Source organism: Cetorhinus maximus, chromosome 3, assembly GCF_964194155.1.
Source record: "Cetorhinus maximus chromosome 3, sCetMax3.hap1.1, whole genome shotgun sequence".
NCBI classification, from domain to species: domain Eukaryota; kingdom Metazoa; phylum Chordata; class Chondrichthyes; order Lamniformes; family Cetorhinidae; genus Cetorhinus; species Cetorhinus maximus.
Window position 1 is genome coordinate 63,451,304 of NC_135881.1, and position 19,845 is coordinate 63,471,148.

General features: G+C 45.2%; 1 protein-coding gene across 7 annotated transcripts in view; it reads left to right on the forward strand.

The window, feature by feature from the left end:
* cdk14 (cyclin dependent kinase 14) overlaps positions 1 to 19,845 on the forward strand; it is a 726,725-nt gene that overhangs the window by 195,948 nt on the left and 510,932 nt on the right. For all 7 annotated transcript variants that reach the window (XM_078538467.1, XM_078538468.1, XM_078538469.1 and 4 more), the window contains 2 exons: positions 5,336 to 5,430; positions 15,152 to 15,231. In XM_078538467.1, coding sequence (XP_078394593.1) covers positions 5,336 to 5,430; positions 15,152 to 15,231 — 175 coding nt within the window. The remainder of the gene's footprint in view (positions 1 to 5,335; positions 5,431 to 15,151; positions 15,232 to 19,845) is intronic.

The following is a 19,845-nucleotide window of genomic DNA, read 5'->3' on the forward strand; positions in this document are numbered from 1 at the left end:
GACTTCAGATCCACAGCAATGTGATTGACTCTGTAATGCCCTCTGAAATGGCCTAGCAAGCCACCAGGCATCGACCTAGGCAGCAAAAGATGATGACGGCAAGCCCCACCCTGTCGACCCTACACTACCCTCCTCACTAACATCTGGGAACTTGTGCCAAAATCGGGAGAACTGTCTCACAGACTAGTCGAGCAACAATCTGACATAGTCATATCATGGAATCACACCTCACAGACAGTGTCCCAGACACCACCATCACCATCCTTGGGTACGCCCTGTCCTACTGACATGCCAGACCCACCAGAGGTGGTGGCACAGTGGTATGCAGTCAGGAGAGTGTTGCCCTGGGAGTCCTCATCAACTCCGGACTCCATGAAGTCTCATGGCGTCAGGTCAAACATGGGCAAGGAAACCTGCTGAATACCATGTAGCATTCCCCCTCTACTGATGAATCAGTACTCCTCCATGTTGAACATCGCTTGGAGGTAGCACCAAGGGTGGTTAGGGCACAGATTATACTCTAGTTGGGGGTCTTCAATGCCCATCACCAAGAGTGGTTCGGTAGCACCACTGCTGACCGAACTGGCTGACCCCTAAATGACATAGCTGCTAGACTGGGTCTGTGACAAATGGTGAGGGAACCAACAAGAGAGAAAAACATACTTGATCTGGTCCTCACCAATTCACCTATTGCAGATGCATCTGTCCACAGCAATATTGGTAGGAGTGATCACCGCACAGTCTGTATAGAGATGAAGTCCCATGTTTACATTGAGGGTACCCTCCACCATGTTGTGTGGCATTACCACCATGTCAAATGGGATAGATTTTGAAGAAATCTAGCAACTCAACTGGGCATCCTTGAGGCACAGTGGACCATCAGCAGCAGCAGAATTGTATACAACCACAATCTGTAACCTTAGCTCAGCACATCCTCCACTCTAACATTACCATCAAAGCTGGTTCAATGATGAGTGCAGGGGACATGCCAGGAGCAGCACCAGGCATACTTCTTAAAAGAAAGTGTCAACCTGGTAAAGCTACAGTACAGGACTACTTGCATGCCAAACAGTAAAAGCAACATGCGATAGACAGAGCTAAGTGATCCCACAAGCAACTTATTGGATCTAAGCCCTGCAGTCCTGCCACATCCAGTCATGAATGGTGGTGGTGGATGATTAAACAATTCACTGGAGGAGGAGGAGGAGGCTTTGCCAATATCCCCATCCTCAATGATGGAGAGCCCAGCACATCAGTGCAAAAGATATGGCTGAAGCATTTTCAACAAATGCAGCCAGAAGTGCCAAGTGGATGATCCATCTCAGCCTCCTCTGGAAGTCCCCAGCATCATAGATGCTAGTCTTCAGCCAATTCGATTCACTCCACATGATATCAAGAAATGGCTGAAGGCACTGGATACTGCAAAGGCTATGGCCTCTGACAACATTCCAATAATACTACTGAAGACTTGTGCTCCAGAACTTGCTGTGCCCCTAGCCAAGCCCAAGCTGTTCCAGTACAACTATTACACTGGCATCTACCTGGCAATGTGGAAAACTGCTCAGCTATGTCATGTCCACAAAAAGCAGGACAAATGCAACCTGGGCAATTACTTCCCAATCAGCCTACTCTCGATTATCAGTAAAGTGATGGAAGGGGTCATCAACAGTGCTATCAAGCGGCACTTGCTTAACAATAACTTGCTCACTGATGCTCAGTTTGGGTTCTGTTAGGGCTACTCAGTACCTCACCTCATTACAGCCTTGGTGCAAACATGGACAAAAGAGCTGAACTCTAGAGGTGAGGTGAGAGTGACATCAAGGCAGCATTTGACCGAGTGTGGCATCAAGAAGCCCAGCAAAACTAGATTAAATGGCAATCGGGAAAAACTCTCCAGTGGTTGGAGTCATACCGACTCAACACAAGATGGTTGTACTTGATCTCAGTCCCAGGACATTGCTGCAGAAGTTCCTCAGGGTAGTGTCCTGGCCCAACTATCTTCAGCTGCTTCATCAATGACCTTCCTGCCATCATATGGTCAGAAGTGGGGATGTTCGCTGATGATTGCACAATGTTCAGCACCATTTTAGACACCTCAGATACTGAAGCAGTCCGTGTCATTATGCAGCAAGATTTGGGAAAACGTTCGGGTTTGGGGTGACAAGTAACATTTGTGCCACACGAGTGCTGGGCAGTGACCATCTCCATCAATAGAGAATCCAACTGTCTCCTTTGACATTCAATGGCATTACCATCGCTGAATCCCCCAACTTCAATATCCTGGCTGCCACTGACCAGAGCAGGTCAGAGGCTGAGAATTCTATGGAGAGTAACTCACCACCTGACTCCTCAAAGCCTGTCCACCATCTACAAGGCACAAGTCAGCAGTATGATGGAATAGTCACCACTTGCCTGGATGAGTGCAGCTCCAACAAGAAGCTTGACACCATCCAGGACAAAGCAGCCCACTTGATTTTCACTCCATCCACCACCTTCAACATCCACCACCTCCACCACTGATGTACAGTGGCAGCAGTGTGTCCCATCTACAAGATGCATTTCAGTAACTCAGCAAGGCTTCTTTGACAGCACCTTCTGTATCTACAAACAGTACCACCTAGAAGGACAAGGGCTGCAAATGCATGGGAACACCATCACCTACAAGTTCTCCTCCAACCACATGCATCCTTATTTGGAACTAGATTGCTGTTCCTTCACTGTCGTTGGGTCAAAATCCTGGAACTCCCTTCCCAACAGCACTGTGGATATACCTACACTATATGGACTGCACTACTATGACCTTGAAAGCAATTAGGGATGGGTTATAAAAATGCTGGCTTTGCCTGCAACGCCCAGGTCCGATGAAAGAATTAAAAAAAAATATATATATAGGGTTCTGATTACAAATGTTTGTTTCTATAAGGAATTAAGTACTTGGGATTTAAATGTATTAAATGGGCATTCATCAATGTGTTTTTAGTCATTCATGGAACGTGGGCATTGCTTTTGCACTGATCTGGGCTCCTTCATTATTAAGGATGGGGATATTTGTGGTGCCGCTGCCTCCAGTGAGTTTTTAATGGTCTGTCACCATTCACGGCTGGATGCGACAGGTCTGCAGAGCTTAGATCTGAGCCGTTGGTTGTGGAATTGCTTAGCTCTGTCTGTTGCTTACTGCTTATGCTGTTTGGCACACAAGTAGCTTCATCAGGTTGACACCTCATGTTTAGGTATGTTTGGTGCTGCTCCTGGCATGCCCTCCTGCACTCTTCATGGAATCAGGGTTGATCCCCTGGGTTGGTGGTAGTGGTAGAGTGGGGGATTTGCCAGGCCATGAGGTTACAGATTGTGTTCAAGTATAATTTTGCTGCTGATGGCGCACAGCGCCTCATGGATGCCCAGTCTTGAGTTGCTAGATCTTTAGATCATGGTGGAAGTGCCACATAACACGATGGAGGGTATTCTCAATGTGAAGATGTCACTTCGTCTCCATAAGGTGGTCACTGGTACTGATAATGTTATGAGCAGATGTATCTGTGGCAGGTAGGTCGATGAGGATGAGGTCAGGTATGTTTTTCACTTTTGTTGGTTCCTTCACCACCTGCTGCAAACCTGGTCTAGCAGCTATGTCCTTTTGGACTTGGCCGGTTTACTCGGTAATGGTGCTACTGAGCCACTCTTGGGAGACATTGAAGTCTCCTGCCCAGAGTATATTCTGTGCTCTTGCTACCCTCAGTGCTTCCTCCAAGTGGTGTTCAACATGGAGGAGCACTGATTCATCAGGTGGGGCGGAGGGGGAGGGATGGTGTTGTGGTGAGGCGGTACGTGGTAATCAGGAGGCGGTTTCCTTGCCCATGTTTGACGTGATGCCATAAGACTTCATGGGGTCTAGAGTAGATGTTGAGGATTCCTAGGGCAGCTCCCTCCCAACTCTACCACTGCGCCTCTGCTGGGCCTGTCCTGCTGGTGGGACGGACATACCCAGGGATGGTGATGGTGGCGTCTAGGACATTATCTGTAAAGTATGAATCCATGAGAATGACTATGTCAGGCTGTTGCTTGACTAGTCTGTGAGACCACTGTCCAAATTTTGGCATAAGCTCCCAGATGTTAGTAAGGAGGACTTTGCAGGGTCAACAGGGCTGACTTTGCTGTTGTCGTTTCTGGTGCTTATGTTGATATTGGGTGGTCCGTCCGGCTTCATTTTATTATTGACTTGTTTTTAGCAGTTTAATAGAACTGAGTGCCTTGTTAAGCCATTTCAGAGGGCATTTAATAGTCAAGCACATTGCTGTGGATCTGTAGTCACATGTAGGCCAGATCAGGTAAGGACAACAGATTTCCTTCCCTAAAGGACATTAGTGAACCAGAAGGATTTTTACAACAATTGACAATGGATTCATGGTCATAATTAGACTTCCAGATATTTTATTGAATTCAAATTCCACCATCTGTCGAACCTGGGTCCCCAGAGCATTACCCTGGGTCTCTGGGTTACTAGTCTAGTCACACTGCCACCCGTATGAAGTCTGTAAAAGATGTTCAAAATTTAATGGCTCCTGTGCTCTGCCCATGATGGATACTGGGCGAGTTGACATAGGGCCAAAGAGTGAGGGGTGGGAGAATGTTGTGTTGGTGCTAAGTTGGCATAGGGGCTATAAGGGAGCATGGGGATGGGTTGGGGGTCAAGAGTTGGCATTGGCACTATAAGGGGAAATGGGTTGGCATGAATGGGCATGGGGAGTATTGGGGTATGAGAGGGGTGAGGATTACAGGGCCTAATATTTAAGGAAACAACTGGGACAAAGTCCCAGAGAACCGAGGTGGGCCTCTTAAACAGCTCTCCTCAGCGCCCGGCAGTCTCTGTGGCTGTCTCTGATTTGGATGGTGGGCCTGACTCCATGCTGCAACCACCCTCTGAAGATCCCACCACTCGGGCTACGTTTTCCTGAGGTCGATGCGATGAGCAGGGATATTTCCCAGTCCAGGTCTTGATTTTTGACGACTGGATTGTTTGTTAAACCACCTTGTTCCAATGTTGACTCAAGTGCTTAGCCTTCCCAGTGTTTTCTGTCCCCGTTTCAGATTTCTAGTATTCATCTATTTTGTGTCAAAAATGAAAAAAATTAATTAAACATATTTATTGTTATAGGCATTTGAGGAAGTGATTTTTATTCTTGCATATTTTATATACTTGTATATCTTGGTTAATAATGTCAGCACAAAGTATGCAGTACACTGGAAGCTTGAGAATGAATTCATCTGGTTAGTAAAAGTGTTAATTGTCTGAAACTTTGAACAGTTGCTTCATATTTTTTTCTCTTTTTCTTTTTAGCCAACAAGCCCTAAATTTGGAAAAGCTGACTCCTATGAAAAATTAGAAAAACTAGGAGAAGGGTCCTATGCCACAGTGTACAAGGGAAAAAGCAAGTGAGTGTTTTGATCAGCATTCTATAAGCATTTAAGCGGTCGGTATTCTAGGGTTTCAGCTCTGGCACAATCGTTAGTACTCTTACCTTTGAATCAAGATGTTGTGGGTTCAGAACTAGGCCAACATTTCAGGACAGCGTTGAGGGAGTGCTGCACTGTCAAGAGTTTCTGTCTTTTGATGAGGCGTTAAACTGAGGTTTTGCTCAGCCCTTTGGGTGGACATAAAATGCCATGGCACTATTTTGACGAAGAGTGGTAAAGTTATCCCTGATGTTCCTGCCGATATATACCCCTCAATCAACATCACTAAGCCTGGTCATTGTATTACTGTTTGTGGGACCTTGCTGTATGCAAATTGGTTGCCATGTTTTCAGCAGTATAATAGTGACTACTTCCTCATTGTACAGTGCCTTGGGATATCCTGAGATCATGAAACTGCTTTAAAAGCATAGGCTATATAAGTGTAATTTTCTTTATCGTAGTGTAGCCCATTGGCCCCTCCCTCCCCCCCTCTGGCACCTACCTCCCTCCCTGGTCCCTCTTTCTCTTTTGGGTAATGGGTAAAGAAGGATTTTGCAACCAGAAGGCTATTACCAGTGGGGTTTCACAGGGCTCAGTACTTGGTGCTCTTTGTAGTTTATTATAATGATATAGACTGAAATGTAGGGGGCACGCTAAAGAAGATTGCAGATAATATAAAAGTTAGCCATGTGGTTGACTATGCGTTGTCTATGCGTGAAGATATATATGGACTGGTTGGTTGGGCAGAAAAGTGGCAAATGGAATTCAATCCAGAAAAGTGAGTTAATGCATTTTTGGAGTTACAGCAAAGCGAGGGAATACACAAATAGGAGTATACTGAGTAATGTGGAGGAACAGAGGGACCTTGTAGTGTATGTCCACAGATCCTTAAAGGTAGCAGGACAATGTGATAAGGTGGTTAAGAAGGCACGTGGAATACTTCTCTTTATTAGCCGAGGCAAAGAATAAAAGAACAGTGAGGTTATTCTGGAACTGTGTACAACATTAGTTAGACCACAGCTGGAGTACTGTGTACAATTTTGGTCATCACATTATAGGAAAGATGTGATTGCACTCGAGAGGGTGCAGAGGAGATTTACAAGGATGTTGCCAGGACTGGAAAATATTAGCTATTTGGAAAGATGAGATAGGTTGTGGTTGTTTTCTTTGGAACAGAAGAGTTAAAGGGGTGACTCAATTGAGGTATATATAATTTAATGGTCTAGAAGGAGTAAATACACCTTGGCAGAGTGGTCAAAATCCTGGGGGCATAAATTTAAAGTAATTGGTGGAAGGCTTTTAGAGGGGATATCAGAAAGCATCTTTTCACCCAGAGGGCAGTAGCAACCTGGAATTCATGCCTGAAAGGGTGTTGGAGGCAAGAATTCTCACTATTTATCATTTGAAAAAGCACTTGAATGTCTACTTGAAGAGCTGTGACCAAATGCAGAAAGTTGGAATTAGGTTGGGACCATCACAGACACAGTGGGCCAAGTGGCCTCCTGTATTGTAAATGTTCAATGATCCCATAGCTCTAACTTTCTAAATCACTGGTTAAGCCTCAGCTGGAGTTCTGGACAGCACAGTTCAGGAAAGATGTAAAACCCTTAGTGTAAATAGGGCAAGTAGGGTCAGGCCTTGCCAGTGAGACATTCACAAGCCAAGAAGGACTTTATTTTTTTTTGAAAAAGGTGAATTACCAGGATGTTTCTAGGGATGAAGGGCTTCAGCTATGAGGAGAGGTTGAAAATACTAGGACTGTTCTCCTTGGAACAGAAAAGTTTAAGACGTGACCTAGTAAATGTGGGGTGGGTGGGGGATGGGGTGTTGCATCCTTTCTGGAAGTAGGTCAGTAAATAAAGATTCAAAATGATTCGGGGGAAAAACCTAGAGAGCAGATGAGTGTTGTTTTTTTTTACTGAATAGCCTGGATCTGGAATGCTATACCTGTAAAGGTCGTGGAAGCTGATTCCATGAATTATTAAAAAAGGAGTTAATCAGGTAAGACCATAAGATGTAGGAGCAGAAGTAGGCCATTTGGCCCATCGAGTCTGCTCCGCCATTCAATGAGATCATGGCTGATCTGATAATTCTCAACTCGACTTTCCTGCCTTTTCCCCACAACCCTCGATTCCCTTACTGATTAAAAATCTGCTTGTCTCAGCCTTGAATGTACTTAACCCAGCCTTTACAGCTCTCTGCCGTAAAGAATAACACAGATTCACTACTCTGAGAGAAGAAATTCCTCCTCATCTGTTTTAAATGGGCACCCCCTTACTCTGAGATTATGCCCTCTGATCCTAGACTCTTCCACAAGGGGAAACAACCTCTCAGCATTTATCCAGTCAAGCCCCCTAAGAATCTTATGTTTCCATAAGGCCACCTCTCATTCTTCTAAACTCCAATGAGTGCAGGCCCAACCTACTCAACCTCTCCTCATAAGAAAATCCCTCGATACCTGGGATCCACCTAGTGAACCTTTTCTGGACTGCCTCCAATGCCAGTATATCTTTCCTTAGATAAGGGGACCAAAACTGTTCACATTATTCTACGTGTGGTCCAACTAGTGCCTTGTATGGTTTTAGCAAGATTTCCCTATTTTTATTCTCCATTCCCTTTGAAATAAACACCAACATTCCATTTGCCTTACCTATTACCTGCTGAACTTGTATGTTAGCTTTTTGGGATTCATGCACGAGGACCCCCAAATCCCTCTGTGTGGCAGCTTTCTTCAGTCTTTCTCCATTTAAATAATATTTAGCTCCTCTACTCTTCCTGCCAAAGTGCATAACATCTGCCACATTTTTGCCCATTCACTTAACCTGTCTATATCCCTCTGTAGACTCTGAGTCATCCTCACCACTTGCCTTCCTACCTTTTGTGTCATCTGCAAACTTGGTGAGAATACATTTACTTCCCTCATCGAAGTCATTAATATATATTGTAAATAATTGTGGCCCAGCACTGATCCCTGTGGCACTCCACTAGTTAAAGGTTGCCATCCTGAAAATGTACCCTCCCTCCCTCCCGTATGCCAACTCTGTCTTCTATTAGTTAGCTGGTCCTCTATCCATGCTAATGTACTACCCAGAAAACCATGGGCTCTTATCTTATTAAGTAGCCTTATGTGTCGTACCTTATCGAATGCCTTTTGGAAATCCAAATATATAACATTTACTGGTTCCCCTTTATCTATCCTGCTTGTTACCCCCTTCAAAAAATTCTAATAAATTTGCCAGGCATGATTTCCCCTTCATGAAGCCATGCTGACTCTACTTGATTAGATTATGCATGCCTAAATGCGCTGCTTTACATCCTTTATAATTAACTCCAACATTTTCCCAATGACAGATGTTAAGCTAACTGGCCTGTTTTTTGTGTCTCTCCCTTTTTGAATAATGGTGTTACATTGGCAGTTTTCCAATCCTTTGGGACTTTTCCAGAACCTAAGGACTCTTAGAAGATTACTACCAGTGCATCCACTATCTCTGCAGCTACTTCCTTTAATATCCTAGGATGCAACCCGACAGACATAACAGCGACCCAACAGACTTATTGGCCTTTAGTCTCATTAGTTTCCCTAGTCCTTTTTCTCTAGTGATAGTTATTGTATTTATTTCCTACCTCCCCCATCCCTTTTGCCCCATGATTATTTAGTATTTTTGGTATGCTATTAGTGTCTTCTACCGTGAAGACTGATGCAAAGTACTTATTCAACTCCTCTGCCATTTCCTCCCCATTGTTATTTCCCCAGCCTCATTCTCTAAGGGGCCTATATTGACTTTGGCACCTCTCTTCCTTTTTATATATTTAAAGGAGCTGTTACTGTCCATTTTTTATATTACTTGCTAGTTTACCCCCAAAATTTATTTTCTCCCTCTTTATTATTTTTTTGGTCATCTTCTGTTGGTTTTAAAACTTTCCCAATCCTCTGGCTTACCACTAATCTTTGCCGCATTGTATGTTTTTTCTTTCACTTTGATACTATCCTTAACTTCCTTGGTTAACCATGGTTGGTTTATCCCGTTCCTACAATCCTCCTTCCTCACTGGGACATATCTTTGTTGTGAATCATGAACTATTTTCTTAAATGTCTACCATTGTTTATCAACTGTCGTTTCTGCTAAACTAATTTTCCCAGTCCACTCCAGCCAACTCTGCCCTCGTTCCTTTGTAATTACCCATATTTAAGTTTGGCACAGTTGTTTCTGACCCAAGTTTCTCTCACTTGAACTGAATGCTAAATTCTGCCATATTATGGTCACTGTTTCCTAGGGGATCCTTTACTCTGAGATCGTTTATTAAACCTGCCTCATTACACATTACCAGATGCAAAATGGCCTGATCCCTGGCTGGATCCACAACATATTGTTCTAGGAAACTGTGCCGAATACACTATGAATTTTTGCTCGTGGCTAATTTGATTTTTCCAATCTACATGAAGATTAAAGTCACCCATGATTAACGTACTGCCCTTTTTACATGCCCTCATTATCTCCTGATTTATTCTTTTGTCCTACAGTAGAACTAATGTTCGGGGGCCTATAGACTACTCCCACCAGTCTCGTCTTCTCCTTGTTATTTCTTACCTCCACCCATATGGATTCTACATCTTCCGATCCAAGATCCTTTCTTGCTATTGTACTTATTGCAACTCGTACTAACAAAGCTACCCCACCATAATTTCCTTCCTGCCTGTCTCTTCGCAAAGTCACATACCCCTGAATATTTAGTTCCCAGCTTTGATCTTCTTGTAACCACATCTCCAAAATTGCTATAAGATCATACCTATTAACCTCTATTTGTGCCATTGATTCATTTATTTTGTTCCAAATACTATGTGCGTTTAAGTAAAGAGCTATTAATTTTGGCCTTTTTACCATTTTTTCCCCCTTAGACTCTATTTGCTGCTGTTTTTTTATGTTTGTACACTCTATCTCTTCCTGTCACACTCTGGGTATAGTTAACAGTTCTTTCAATCATTTTACATCAGCATTAACTGCAATTTTTTATTATGCTGTATCATTGCCATGGTTTTTTTCCGCCCTCTACACAAAGTTACGCCAAGACCTTGAAAATGAAGTAATCTTGAAAAGAAGCAATAACCCTGATGCTCTAAGTTACTGTGGCAACATGAATAAAATGTATGTCCTTTGGTTTCCCAAGCATTAAATGACCAAACCAGTAAAATAGAAGCTGTAAATAAGGTGCTGACCAAGTGTCACAATTGCCTCAGTTAACGGCAGAGGCACAGTGATGATTAGCATAATTATTTGGGAGCTGGAGAAACATGGAAAATTAGTGTGCAATTTATGGAGCTAGTGAAATCAATAAGGGATTTTGTTATAAGTGTAGGTGTAGAAAATTGTGAAGATGTTCTCATTTTTTCTGTCAAGTGTTGAATATAAAAATAAATTATGATTTTGACAGTAAAGGTAAACAAAAGATTATCTTCCACCTGTACATCTCATATTTCCATACAGCAGGTAAAGAAATTGTAAACAGGGAAAAATTAATTAATAGTCATGGGAAAGTATTTTCAGAATGCATATGATCAATCATTTGATCATGTTAAATGAAGAGAATTACCCATGACAGTTTGATTGTAAAAGCCAGATAAAGTTGACATAGGCTACTTTTATAAAAAGACAATTAAAATACAAAGACGTACTGTTCATCAGAGTAAAATGCATCATTTGGAAATTATAAATAATATCCAACCACAATGTTTTCATCTCTGCTGCAGCACTGAAACTGGTCTAAGCAAATTCATAAATAACACCCTCTGTGACTGACCCATTGAGGCACTCATCGCCACCTCCTTAGAAGCAGTAAGCCTAACTGCTCCATCCGACTCTTGCTGACCTTCATACTCAACACAACTATTGGGGCTAAATTTGACAATCCATCCCAGTCTATCTCACCCCTCCAAAGCCTGGCCCTATAATTCTGCCAACCAAAAATCTACCACCACCCTTCTCCACATCTCCCTCCAAAATGTCTGTTCATTTGTGAACAAGGCCTTTTCCGTTGTCATGAAGATGTGCCTTGTGCCAAATCCTGATTTTTATCCACTGGCTGGAAACCTAAAAGGAACTTTTAAAAACACAAAGACTAAAGTGACTTGGAATGCACAGCCCAAGATGGCTAACCCCAATTTTCATTACTGTATGTTCCACATTTCAGTTCATTGGAGAAGAATCAGTCTACCTGCAAAACCATCAAAGACAATGGCTTCATGGTAGTGTGAAGGACTTGTCTCCTGTCTAATTAGCAAGGCACCTATGGCAATCACCTGAGGTATTCAACTGTTGGAGACTGGCAATTAAGACTAATTGCTTGGACAGTTGAACCCTGGCTAAGGTAGCTTCCAGACCTGAGGTTAATCAGACCTTTGGAATACATGGACAATGTCTTTTCTTGTAAATTCCACTGGAAGTTGGAGGGGGAAGGTCACATGACAAACCAACCCTTGCATTTTAAGCACATGTTTTCTCAGCATAATTGGCTTAGGGAGCAGACCTAAGTGGGGTCCTTCCTGCCTCCTCTTTTCTCTAACCCACCTGGTAAGCTTTGAGCCCTGTTTGCTGACTCTGATCATATAGGGATGCCCTGCTGCAGCCAAAGATTTCTTAAAAGAATCCAACCCAGAGCTGCAGTCTCCCAAAGAACAACCAACTCCGTTGTCTACACATTTAAATTGGAAGCTTAGACCCTATACTCTTACTTTTTTGTAATGGACTCTAATTTGGCCAAAAGTCGGTGCATATTTTATGTTACTGTGATTGATTTAAGCATTGTCCGTCCGTCCCTCCCTCACTCCCTCCCTCCCTCACTTAAGAAAACCTGTCCGATTGGTTCTTTTACAATCACAGTATGTAAACAGTTAAGTACCCACAGAATTGGCAAGTATATCCTTCCCAAACAAAAGAACCCGTTGCATTCAAATGAGGAGAGGGCAAAGAGGGGAGCCATTCGACGCCCCCCCCCCCCCCCCCCCCCCCCCCCCTCCCTGCTTGGGTCTTAATGCCATCCAGAGCTTATTGTGGATGGTTGCATTGGCCTTGATGTAAACTTGGCTGAGGGACGATGACTTGTCCGACATCCACTTCCGGTGAGCAGAAATTTACTCCAAGTAAATACTGGGAAGACCAAAGCCATTATCCTTGGCCTTCATCACAAACTCTGTTCCCTCATTAACAACTCTTTTCCCTCTTCCTGCCAGCAGTCTGAGGCTGAATGAGACAATACGCAACCTTGTTTGTTCGTTTGCAATCTTATTGGTTTCTGAGATGAACTTTTTGCCCACATATCCACACCATCACGAAGAGCACTCGTTTCCATCTTCATAACATCACCAACTTTGTCTAAGTCTCAGCTCATCTGCTGTTGAGCTCCTCAGCCATACCTTTGTCACCTCTAGATTTGACAATTTCAATATAACTATTCTTTCCATTCTTTTCAAATGGTAGCTGCTGAAGATGACTGTTATTCCCATTGACACCTCTTCTAGACTCATCCTTTGTTTCTTTACTTGTCCCATTGCCATCTCCTTTTGTTTTGCTTATCCCTTTTGTTGATTAATTTCTCCTGCCTTCCACTCTATCACGGACCTTCTCATTGGGTCTCCCCCTCCACCCATCTTTTCCTGCCTCTACTTGCTTAAAGCCTGTTACATCTCTAACTTATCCATTTCTGACGAAAGGTCGGAAACATGACCCTTCTTCCTCTCTCCACAGATGCTGCCTAACCTGCTGAGACTAATTTTCATGTCCCTGATGGCTAAGTTAGTTAACTCAACCGACTGGGGATTGAACCTGGAAGCTTTCTGGTTCAGTTTTATACTTGGCTAATTACCAATTGAATGGAGTGGGGTGCATTTTTATTTACATTCTGTTTCAATAATGGTTGATATTGTGCCCTTGTTTGTAAGAATTAAAAACCTGTGTGATAAACAACTGATTCTCTGAACTGCAATCACAAGACTTTATGAAAAGAGCTGGACTTTGTCCAACAGGAAAAGAGATTCTTGTAAGCCAGATTTTGCCCTTCTGGAAAAACTCTGGTATGCTAAAGTTCAATGGCCGTCACTCAGAAGGAACAGTACTATAAGAATAGATTGCTATCTACCCTCTAATTTTTGTTGAAAAGCCTGATAGCTTCATTTTGTTCACAGGCTAGAAGATTGTAGGTTGCTGCATGCTTAAACAAAGAATCATGGAAATGAGTGTCAGTGATGTGTTTCTGTTATTTCTGTGCTGTCCTAAAACCATTTGCTGGCCTATAATTTAGAACCTGAACTTCAGGGGGGGAAGCTGCAAACTACGATTACTAGAGAACTCTAAAATTCTTCCTGCTGATAAACATTTTAATGGGCTAAAATATCTGACTCACTGTGATGCCTGTGAGGTTTGAGCTGCAGTAGCTATTTTACATCTGCACAAGCAGTGTTAACTCCTACCCAGAATAAAGGCTGCTGTCAGCTGATTAATGGTTCCACCAGAAGTAGCTTTAAAAATGAGCTGTTCGTTAGTGGTGTATGTTACGAGCAGTGCTTCAGCTTGCATTAACCAAACAATAATGATGACAGTCAAAGGAATGAAATGGAAAAAGGACTTTTGTTCTCTAGTCGTGCATCATTTGTAGCTCCCTATGTGATCATGAAATGATCACTGATTAGCAGCTGCTTTTTTTTTTTAAAAAAGCCCTTTGTGGTCCAGGTTACCACATCCTCCAGAGTGGAAAAGGCACTGTATAAAAGGATCTGATTTTGGCCTCGATCCAGCCCAAGAGGAAAATTAATTTAGTCTTCAGGGTGCTTCTGCTTCTTTAATTGTAGTTCCCTTTTTTAATGTTCCACTGCTTGATTTCCCCCTTCAGCAGCAGCAAGTTCACTCTTGGTGTTGTCGTTAATCCTGCGGCCAGCTTGCCCGAATTAGATAATGAGACCCAGCTGTGAAACTGGGCTGGAGTTGGGGCAATGAGCCGAAGTCTTGTCCCAATCCTTCTCCAGTGTTAGGAGGATGCCCTGGCCAGGATTTATTTTTAAAAGTGGGAGTTTAACTGAACAATCCTGATTCTATGTTTAGTGTTTTGAGAAACACTCGAGATTATGAGAGGTCGCATGGTACTGAATTTGGGCGGAGAGAATTTGTAAGAAAATGTCTAAATGTATTAAAGTCATGTATTTAAAAAAAAAACACGAGAGCTAGAAGTGGTTGTATCACATTAACTTTCATGTGCAAATGGTTTGCTGATTAAAAATGGAGAGAATCAGTTGATCACTACAAACATTTTACTAACTCTACTGTTTGCATCGTAGAAATTCTGATTGCTGTACATTCTGTAAGTCTAAATGGATTCTGCTTAGTGACCCTAAATAAACAAACAGAATAAGCACCACATTGTGTTTCAGAGATACCCATTGCCGATGGAGGGGTTTACCTATTAGTTAGTGTCAGATTGAGATCCTCTACATTATTGAAACTATTTTCTACCAACACATACATTTGATCTTTGTATAAATAGCTGTAGCACTTATTTATATTTTAGTATTATAATTAAAAACTAATTAAAATAACTGAGAAAGCATGGATATTTGAAAATTCTGAAGTACTTTGTTTAGCAAGAGGTATCCTCTTATTTAAGGTATTTGTATTTTGTGTGACTAAATGATTCTAATATTTTCTTCTTGAATCAGGGTGCATGGGAAGCTGGTGGCTTTAAAGGTAATCAGACTACAAGAGGAGGAAGGAACTCCATTCACAGCAATCAGAGAAGGTATCACACCTATTTTCCTCGAGAAAAAGTACAAAAAATGTCAGATTTGATGATATTATGTACTCTTGTGCAATTTTCTTATCCAAGACCCTTGCCCTTCTCTATCACTGCAGCCTCTTCCAACCTTTGAGACCCTGGCAACCTCCAATTCTGGCTTCTTACGCATCCCTGATTTTAATCTCTCCATCACTAGTGGCTGTGCTTGTAGCCGGCTTGGCTCTAAGCTCTGGAATTCCCTTCCTAAACACTGTCTCTACCACATTCTTCTTTTTAAGATGGTTCTTAAAACCTAGCTCTCTGAAATTTTTGTTTGACTTTCTAGGTGTCTCCTTTTGACACCAAGCCACAGAAGATGCCAATAATATTTTTATTAATTTTGTGCATGAAGTGACTTGGGATGTTCTACTGTTAAATGTGCTATATAAATGTAAGTTGTTGTTCAAAGACAATCTTAATAACCCCACTCGAACTTTGCATCTTTCATTAATAACTGATGTAACATTTTGTAGTGCATTTGCATGCTTCTGAACTCTCATCTGCTTGATTTTGTCAACCTATTTATAAGAAAAGCCCATTCCATTGAGTTGCCATAACATTCTGCCCATGTGTAATAGAAGTAGATTTGTGTATGGTTGCTAGTTGCCGCCCATTGATTTGTTTATTTATTAGAATAATGGTTGGCCAGCCTGCGAACAAGACATTTTGTGCAGAAAAATCTCTTACAATATCACTAGTTTCCATCCGCTGACATAAATGGCAAGCCATTTTCATTAGCAAAGATTTTTTTAAAAAGGCACTGTTGTCTCACAAGTAATTCCATAGGAATGAAAAGAAGGGCATGGGGCAAAATGCAGTAAGATTCTTTAGTTTAAACAAAATTCTCTTATACTTGGTGCAACATTTCTACCATCTGCTTGCATCCGCAGGGTGTAGAGAATATACATAGCACAAATGACTCACATTCAAAGCAACCAGTTCCTTCACTGTTGCTGGGTCAAAATCCTGGAACTTCCTTCCTAATATCACTGTGGGTTTACCTACACCACATGAACTGCAGCAGTTCAAGAAGGTGAATCACCACCACCTTCTCAGTGGCAATTAGGGATGTGCAATAAATACTGCTCTAGTCAGTGATGCCAAATCCCATGGCAGAATGAAAAAAAAATCAAAAAACATTGACTATATAAAAACTCGATATAGCCAAATGCAGGAACTCTGCAATTTAAATGATAGTCTATGCAATCACACTCCTGCTTTTGAGACAAAAAGTTGGAGGTTTAAGCCCCATAAAGTACTTGGTCATATTCTAGGCTGACACTCCTTTGCAGTAGCACTACATGTTGAGAGTTAGGTGATATGATAAATTAAAATTCCTTTTCAGTTTAACCAAAGAGCTCCCATTCTGCTCTGAAGAGGAGCAGGAAATTTCCCCAGTGTCCTGGTCAGCACTCATCCCTCATCCAATATAATGAGACACCGATTCATTCATTCCATTGGTCACGATAGTTTTTTTCCTTCCGAGAGTTCTTTTTGAGATTTTCTTGAGGGCTACTATTTGGTTTCTGTGGGCTACTTGTTGGTTTACAAGGTTTCCTTAGATCTAAAAATTTAAGTTTGAAACCAAGCTGCTCTCGAATTGCAAACTTGTCCTGTGTTTCCATTAAATAATACGAAAGAAAACACACGCACGAGAGCCAAAATAAGCTTGCCGATAGACAGACACTTGTATAGCAGAAACATTTTTTAAAAAATCTAAAGGGAATGGAAAAAACTGGACTTACTCCACAACATTTTTCTCCCTCTACTCAAGGCTTTTCTACTTTAAACTTTACTCTCAAACCACATAATTGGACAAATATAAAAGCAGAAGAAAGCCCTTGGAAAGGATTTAATTTGTTGATTTATTTGTTGCTCCAGCAGTATTTGTAGCCTTGAAATCTGGGCCTAGGAGGAAGGGTTTAGAAGGAAAAATAAAGATTAAAAAAATAGTTGACCCCTCTATCTCTCTGCCCTGACCCCTCTCTTTCTCTCTCGCTGTGCTCCCTCTCTCTCTCTCAGCCCCCTCCATCCCTCCCTCTCTCTCTCTCTCTCTGCCCCCTCCCTCCCTCTCCCTCTCTCTCTACCCTCTCCTTCTCTCTCTGCCCTCTCCCTCTCTCTGCCTCTCTCTCTCTCTCTCTGCCCCCCTTTCTATGTCCCTCTCTCTCTCTCTTTGTCCCTCTCTGCTCCTCTCTCTCTCTCTCTGCCTCTCTCTCTCAGCCCGCCCTCTCTCTCTCTCTCTCTCTGTCTCTGTCTCTGGCCCGCCCTCGCTCTCTCTCTCTCTCTGTCCCTCCTTCTCTCTCTCTGTCCCTCCTTCTCTCTCTCTGTCCCTCCTTCTCTCTCTCTGTCCCTCCTTCTCTCTCTCTGTCCCTCCTTCTCTCTCTCTGTCCCTCCTTCTCTCTCTCTCTCCCTCCTCTCTCTCTGTCCCTCCTTCTCTCTCTCTGTCCCTCCTTCTCTCTCTCTGTCCCTCCTCTCTCTCTGTCCCTCCTTCTCTCTCTCTGTCCCTCCTTCTCTCTCTCTGTCCCTCCTTCTCTCTCTCTGTCCCTCCTCTCTCTCTGTCCCTCCTTCTCTCTCTCTCTGTCCCTCTCTCTCTCTGTCCCCCTCTCTCTCCCCCCCTCTCTCGCTCGCTCTCTCTCTCCCCCCTCTCTCGCTCGCTCTCTCTCTCCCCCCTCTCTCGCTCGCTCTCTCTCTGCCCCCCTCTCTCGCTCGCTCTCTCTCTGCCCCCCTCTCTCGCTCGCTCTCTCTCTGCCCCCCTCTCTCGCTCGCTCTCTCTCTGCCCCCCTCTCTCGCTCGCTCTCTCTCTGCCCCCCTCTCTCGCTCGCTCTCTCTCTGCCCCCCTCTCTCGCTCGCTCTCTCTCTGCCCCCCTCTCTCGCTCTCTCTCTCTCTGCCCCCCTCTCTCGCTCGCTCTCTCTCTGCCCCCCTCTCTCGCTCGCTCTCTCTCTGCCCCCCTCTCTCGCTCGCTCTCTCTCTGCGCCCCTCTCTCGCTCGCTCTCTCTCTGCCCCCCTCTCTCGCTCGCTCTCTCTCTGCCCCCCTCTCTCGCTCGCTCGCTCTCTCTCTGCCCCCCTCGCTCGCTCGCTCTCTCTCTGCCCCCCTCTCTCGCTCGCTCGCTCTCTCTCTGCCCCCCTCTCTCGCTCGCTCGCTCTCTCTCTGCCCCCCTCTCTCGCTCGCTCTCTCTCTGCCCCCCTCTCTCGCTCGCTCTCTCTCTGCCCCCCTCTCTCGCTCGCTCTCTCTCTGCCCCCCTCTCTCGCTCGCTCTCTCTCTGCCCCCCTCTCTCGCTCGCTCTCTCTCTGCCCCCCTCTCTCGCTCGCTCTGTCTCTGCCCCCCTCTCTCCCTCGCTCGCTCTCTCTCTGCCCCCCTCTCTCGCTCGCTCGCTCTCTCTCTGCCCCCCTCTCTCGCTCGCTCTCTCTCTCTCTGCCCCTCTCTCGCTCGCTCGCTCTCTCTCTCTGCCCCCCTCTCTCGCTCGCTCGCTCTCTCTCTGACCCCCTCTCTCGCTCGCTCGCTCTCTCTCTGACCCCTCTCTCGCTCGCTCTCTCTCTGCCCCCCTCTCTCGCTCGCTCTCTCTCTGCCCCCCTCTCTTGCTCGCTCTCTCTGCCCCTTCTCTCGCTCGCTCTCTCTCTGTCCCCTCCCTCCCTCCCTCTCTCTTCCTCCCTCTCTCTCCCTCTCTCTCCCTCTCTCTCCCTCCCTCCCTCTCTCTCCCTCCCTCCCTCTCTCTCCCTCCCTCCCTCTCCCTCCCTCTCTCTCTCTCCCTCCCTCCCTCCCTCTCCCTCCCTCCCTCTCCCTCCCTCCCTCTCTCTCTCTCCCTCCCTCTCTCTTTCTCTGCCCCCTCTCCCTCTGCCCCTCTCCCTCTGCCCCTCTCTCCCTCTCCCTCTGCCCCTCTCTCCCTCTCCGTCTGCCCCCCTCTGCCCCTCTCTCCCTCTCCCTCTGCCCCTCTCTCCCTCTCCCTCTGCTCCTCTCTCCCTCTCCCTCTGCCCCCCTCTCCCTCTGCCCCCCTCTCCCTCTGCCCCCCTCTCCCTCGCCCCCTCCCTCTGGCCCTCTGCCCCCTCCCTCTGGCCCTCTGCCCCCTCCCTCTGGCCCTCTGCCCCCTCCCTCTGGCCCTCTGCCCCCTCCCTCTGGCCCTCTGCCCCCTCCCTCTGGCTCTCTGCCCCCTCCCTCTGGCCCTCTGCCCCCTCCCTCTGGCCCTCTGCCCCCTCCCTCTGGCCCTCTGCCCCCTCCCTCTGGCCCTCTGCCCCCTCCCTCTGGCCCTCTGCCCCCTCCCTCTGGCCCTCTGCCCCCTCCCTCTGACCCTCTGCCCCCTCCCTCTGGCCCTCTGCCCCCTCCCTCTGGCCCTCTGCCCCCTCCCTCTCTCTCTCTGCCCCTCCCTCTCTCTCTCTGCCCCTCCCTCCCCCTCTCTCTCTCTGGTGCGCCCACCCCCTCTCTTTCTGCCCCCCCCCTCTCTTTCTGCCCCCCCCCTCTCTTTCTGCCCCCCCTCTCTTTCTGCCCCCCCTCTCTTTCTGCCCCCCTCTCTTTCTGCCCCCCCCTCTTTCTGCCCCCCCCTCTTTCTGCCCCCCCCTCTCTTTCTGCCCCCCCCTCTCTTTCT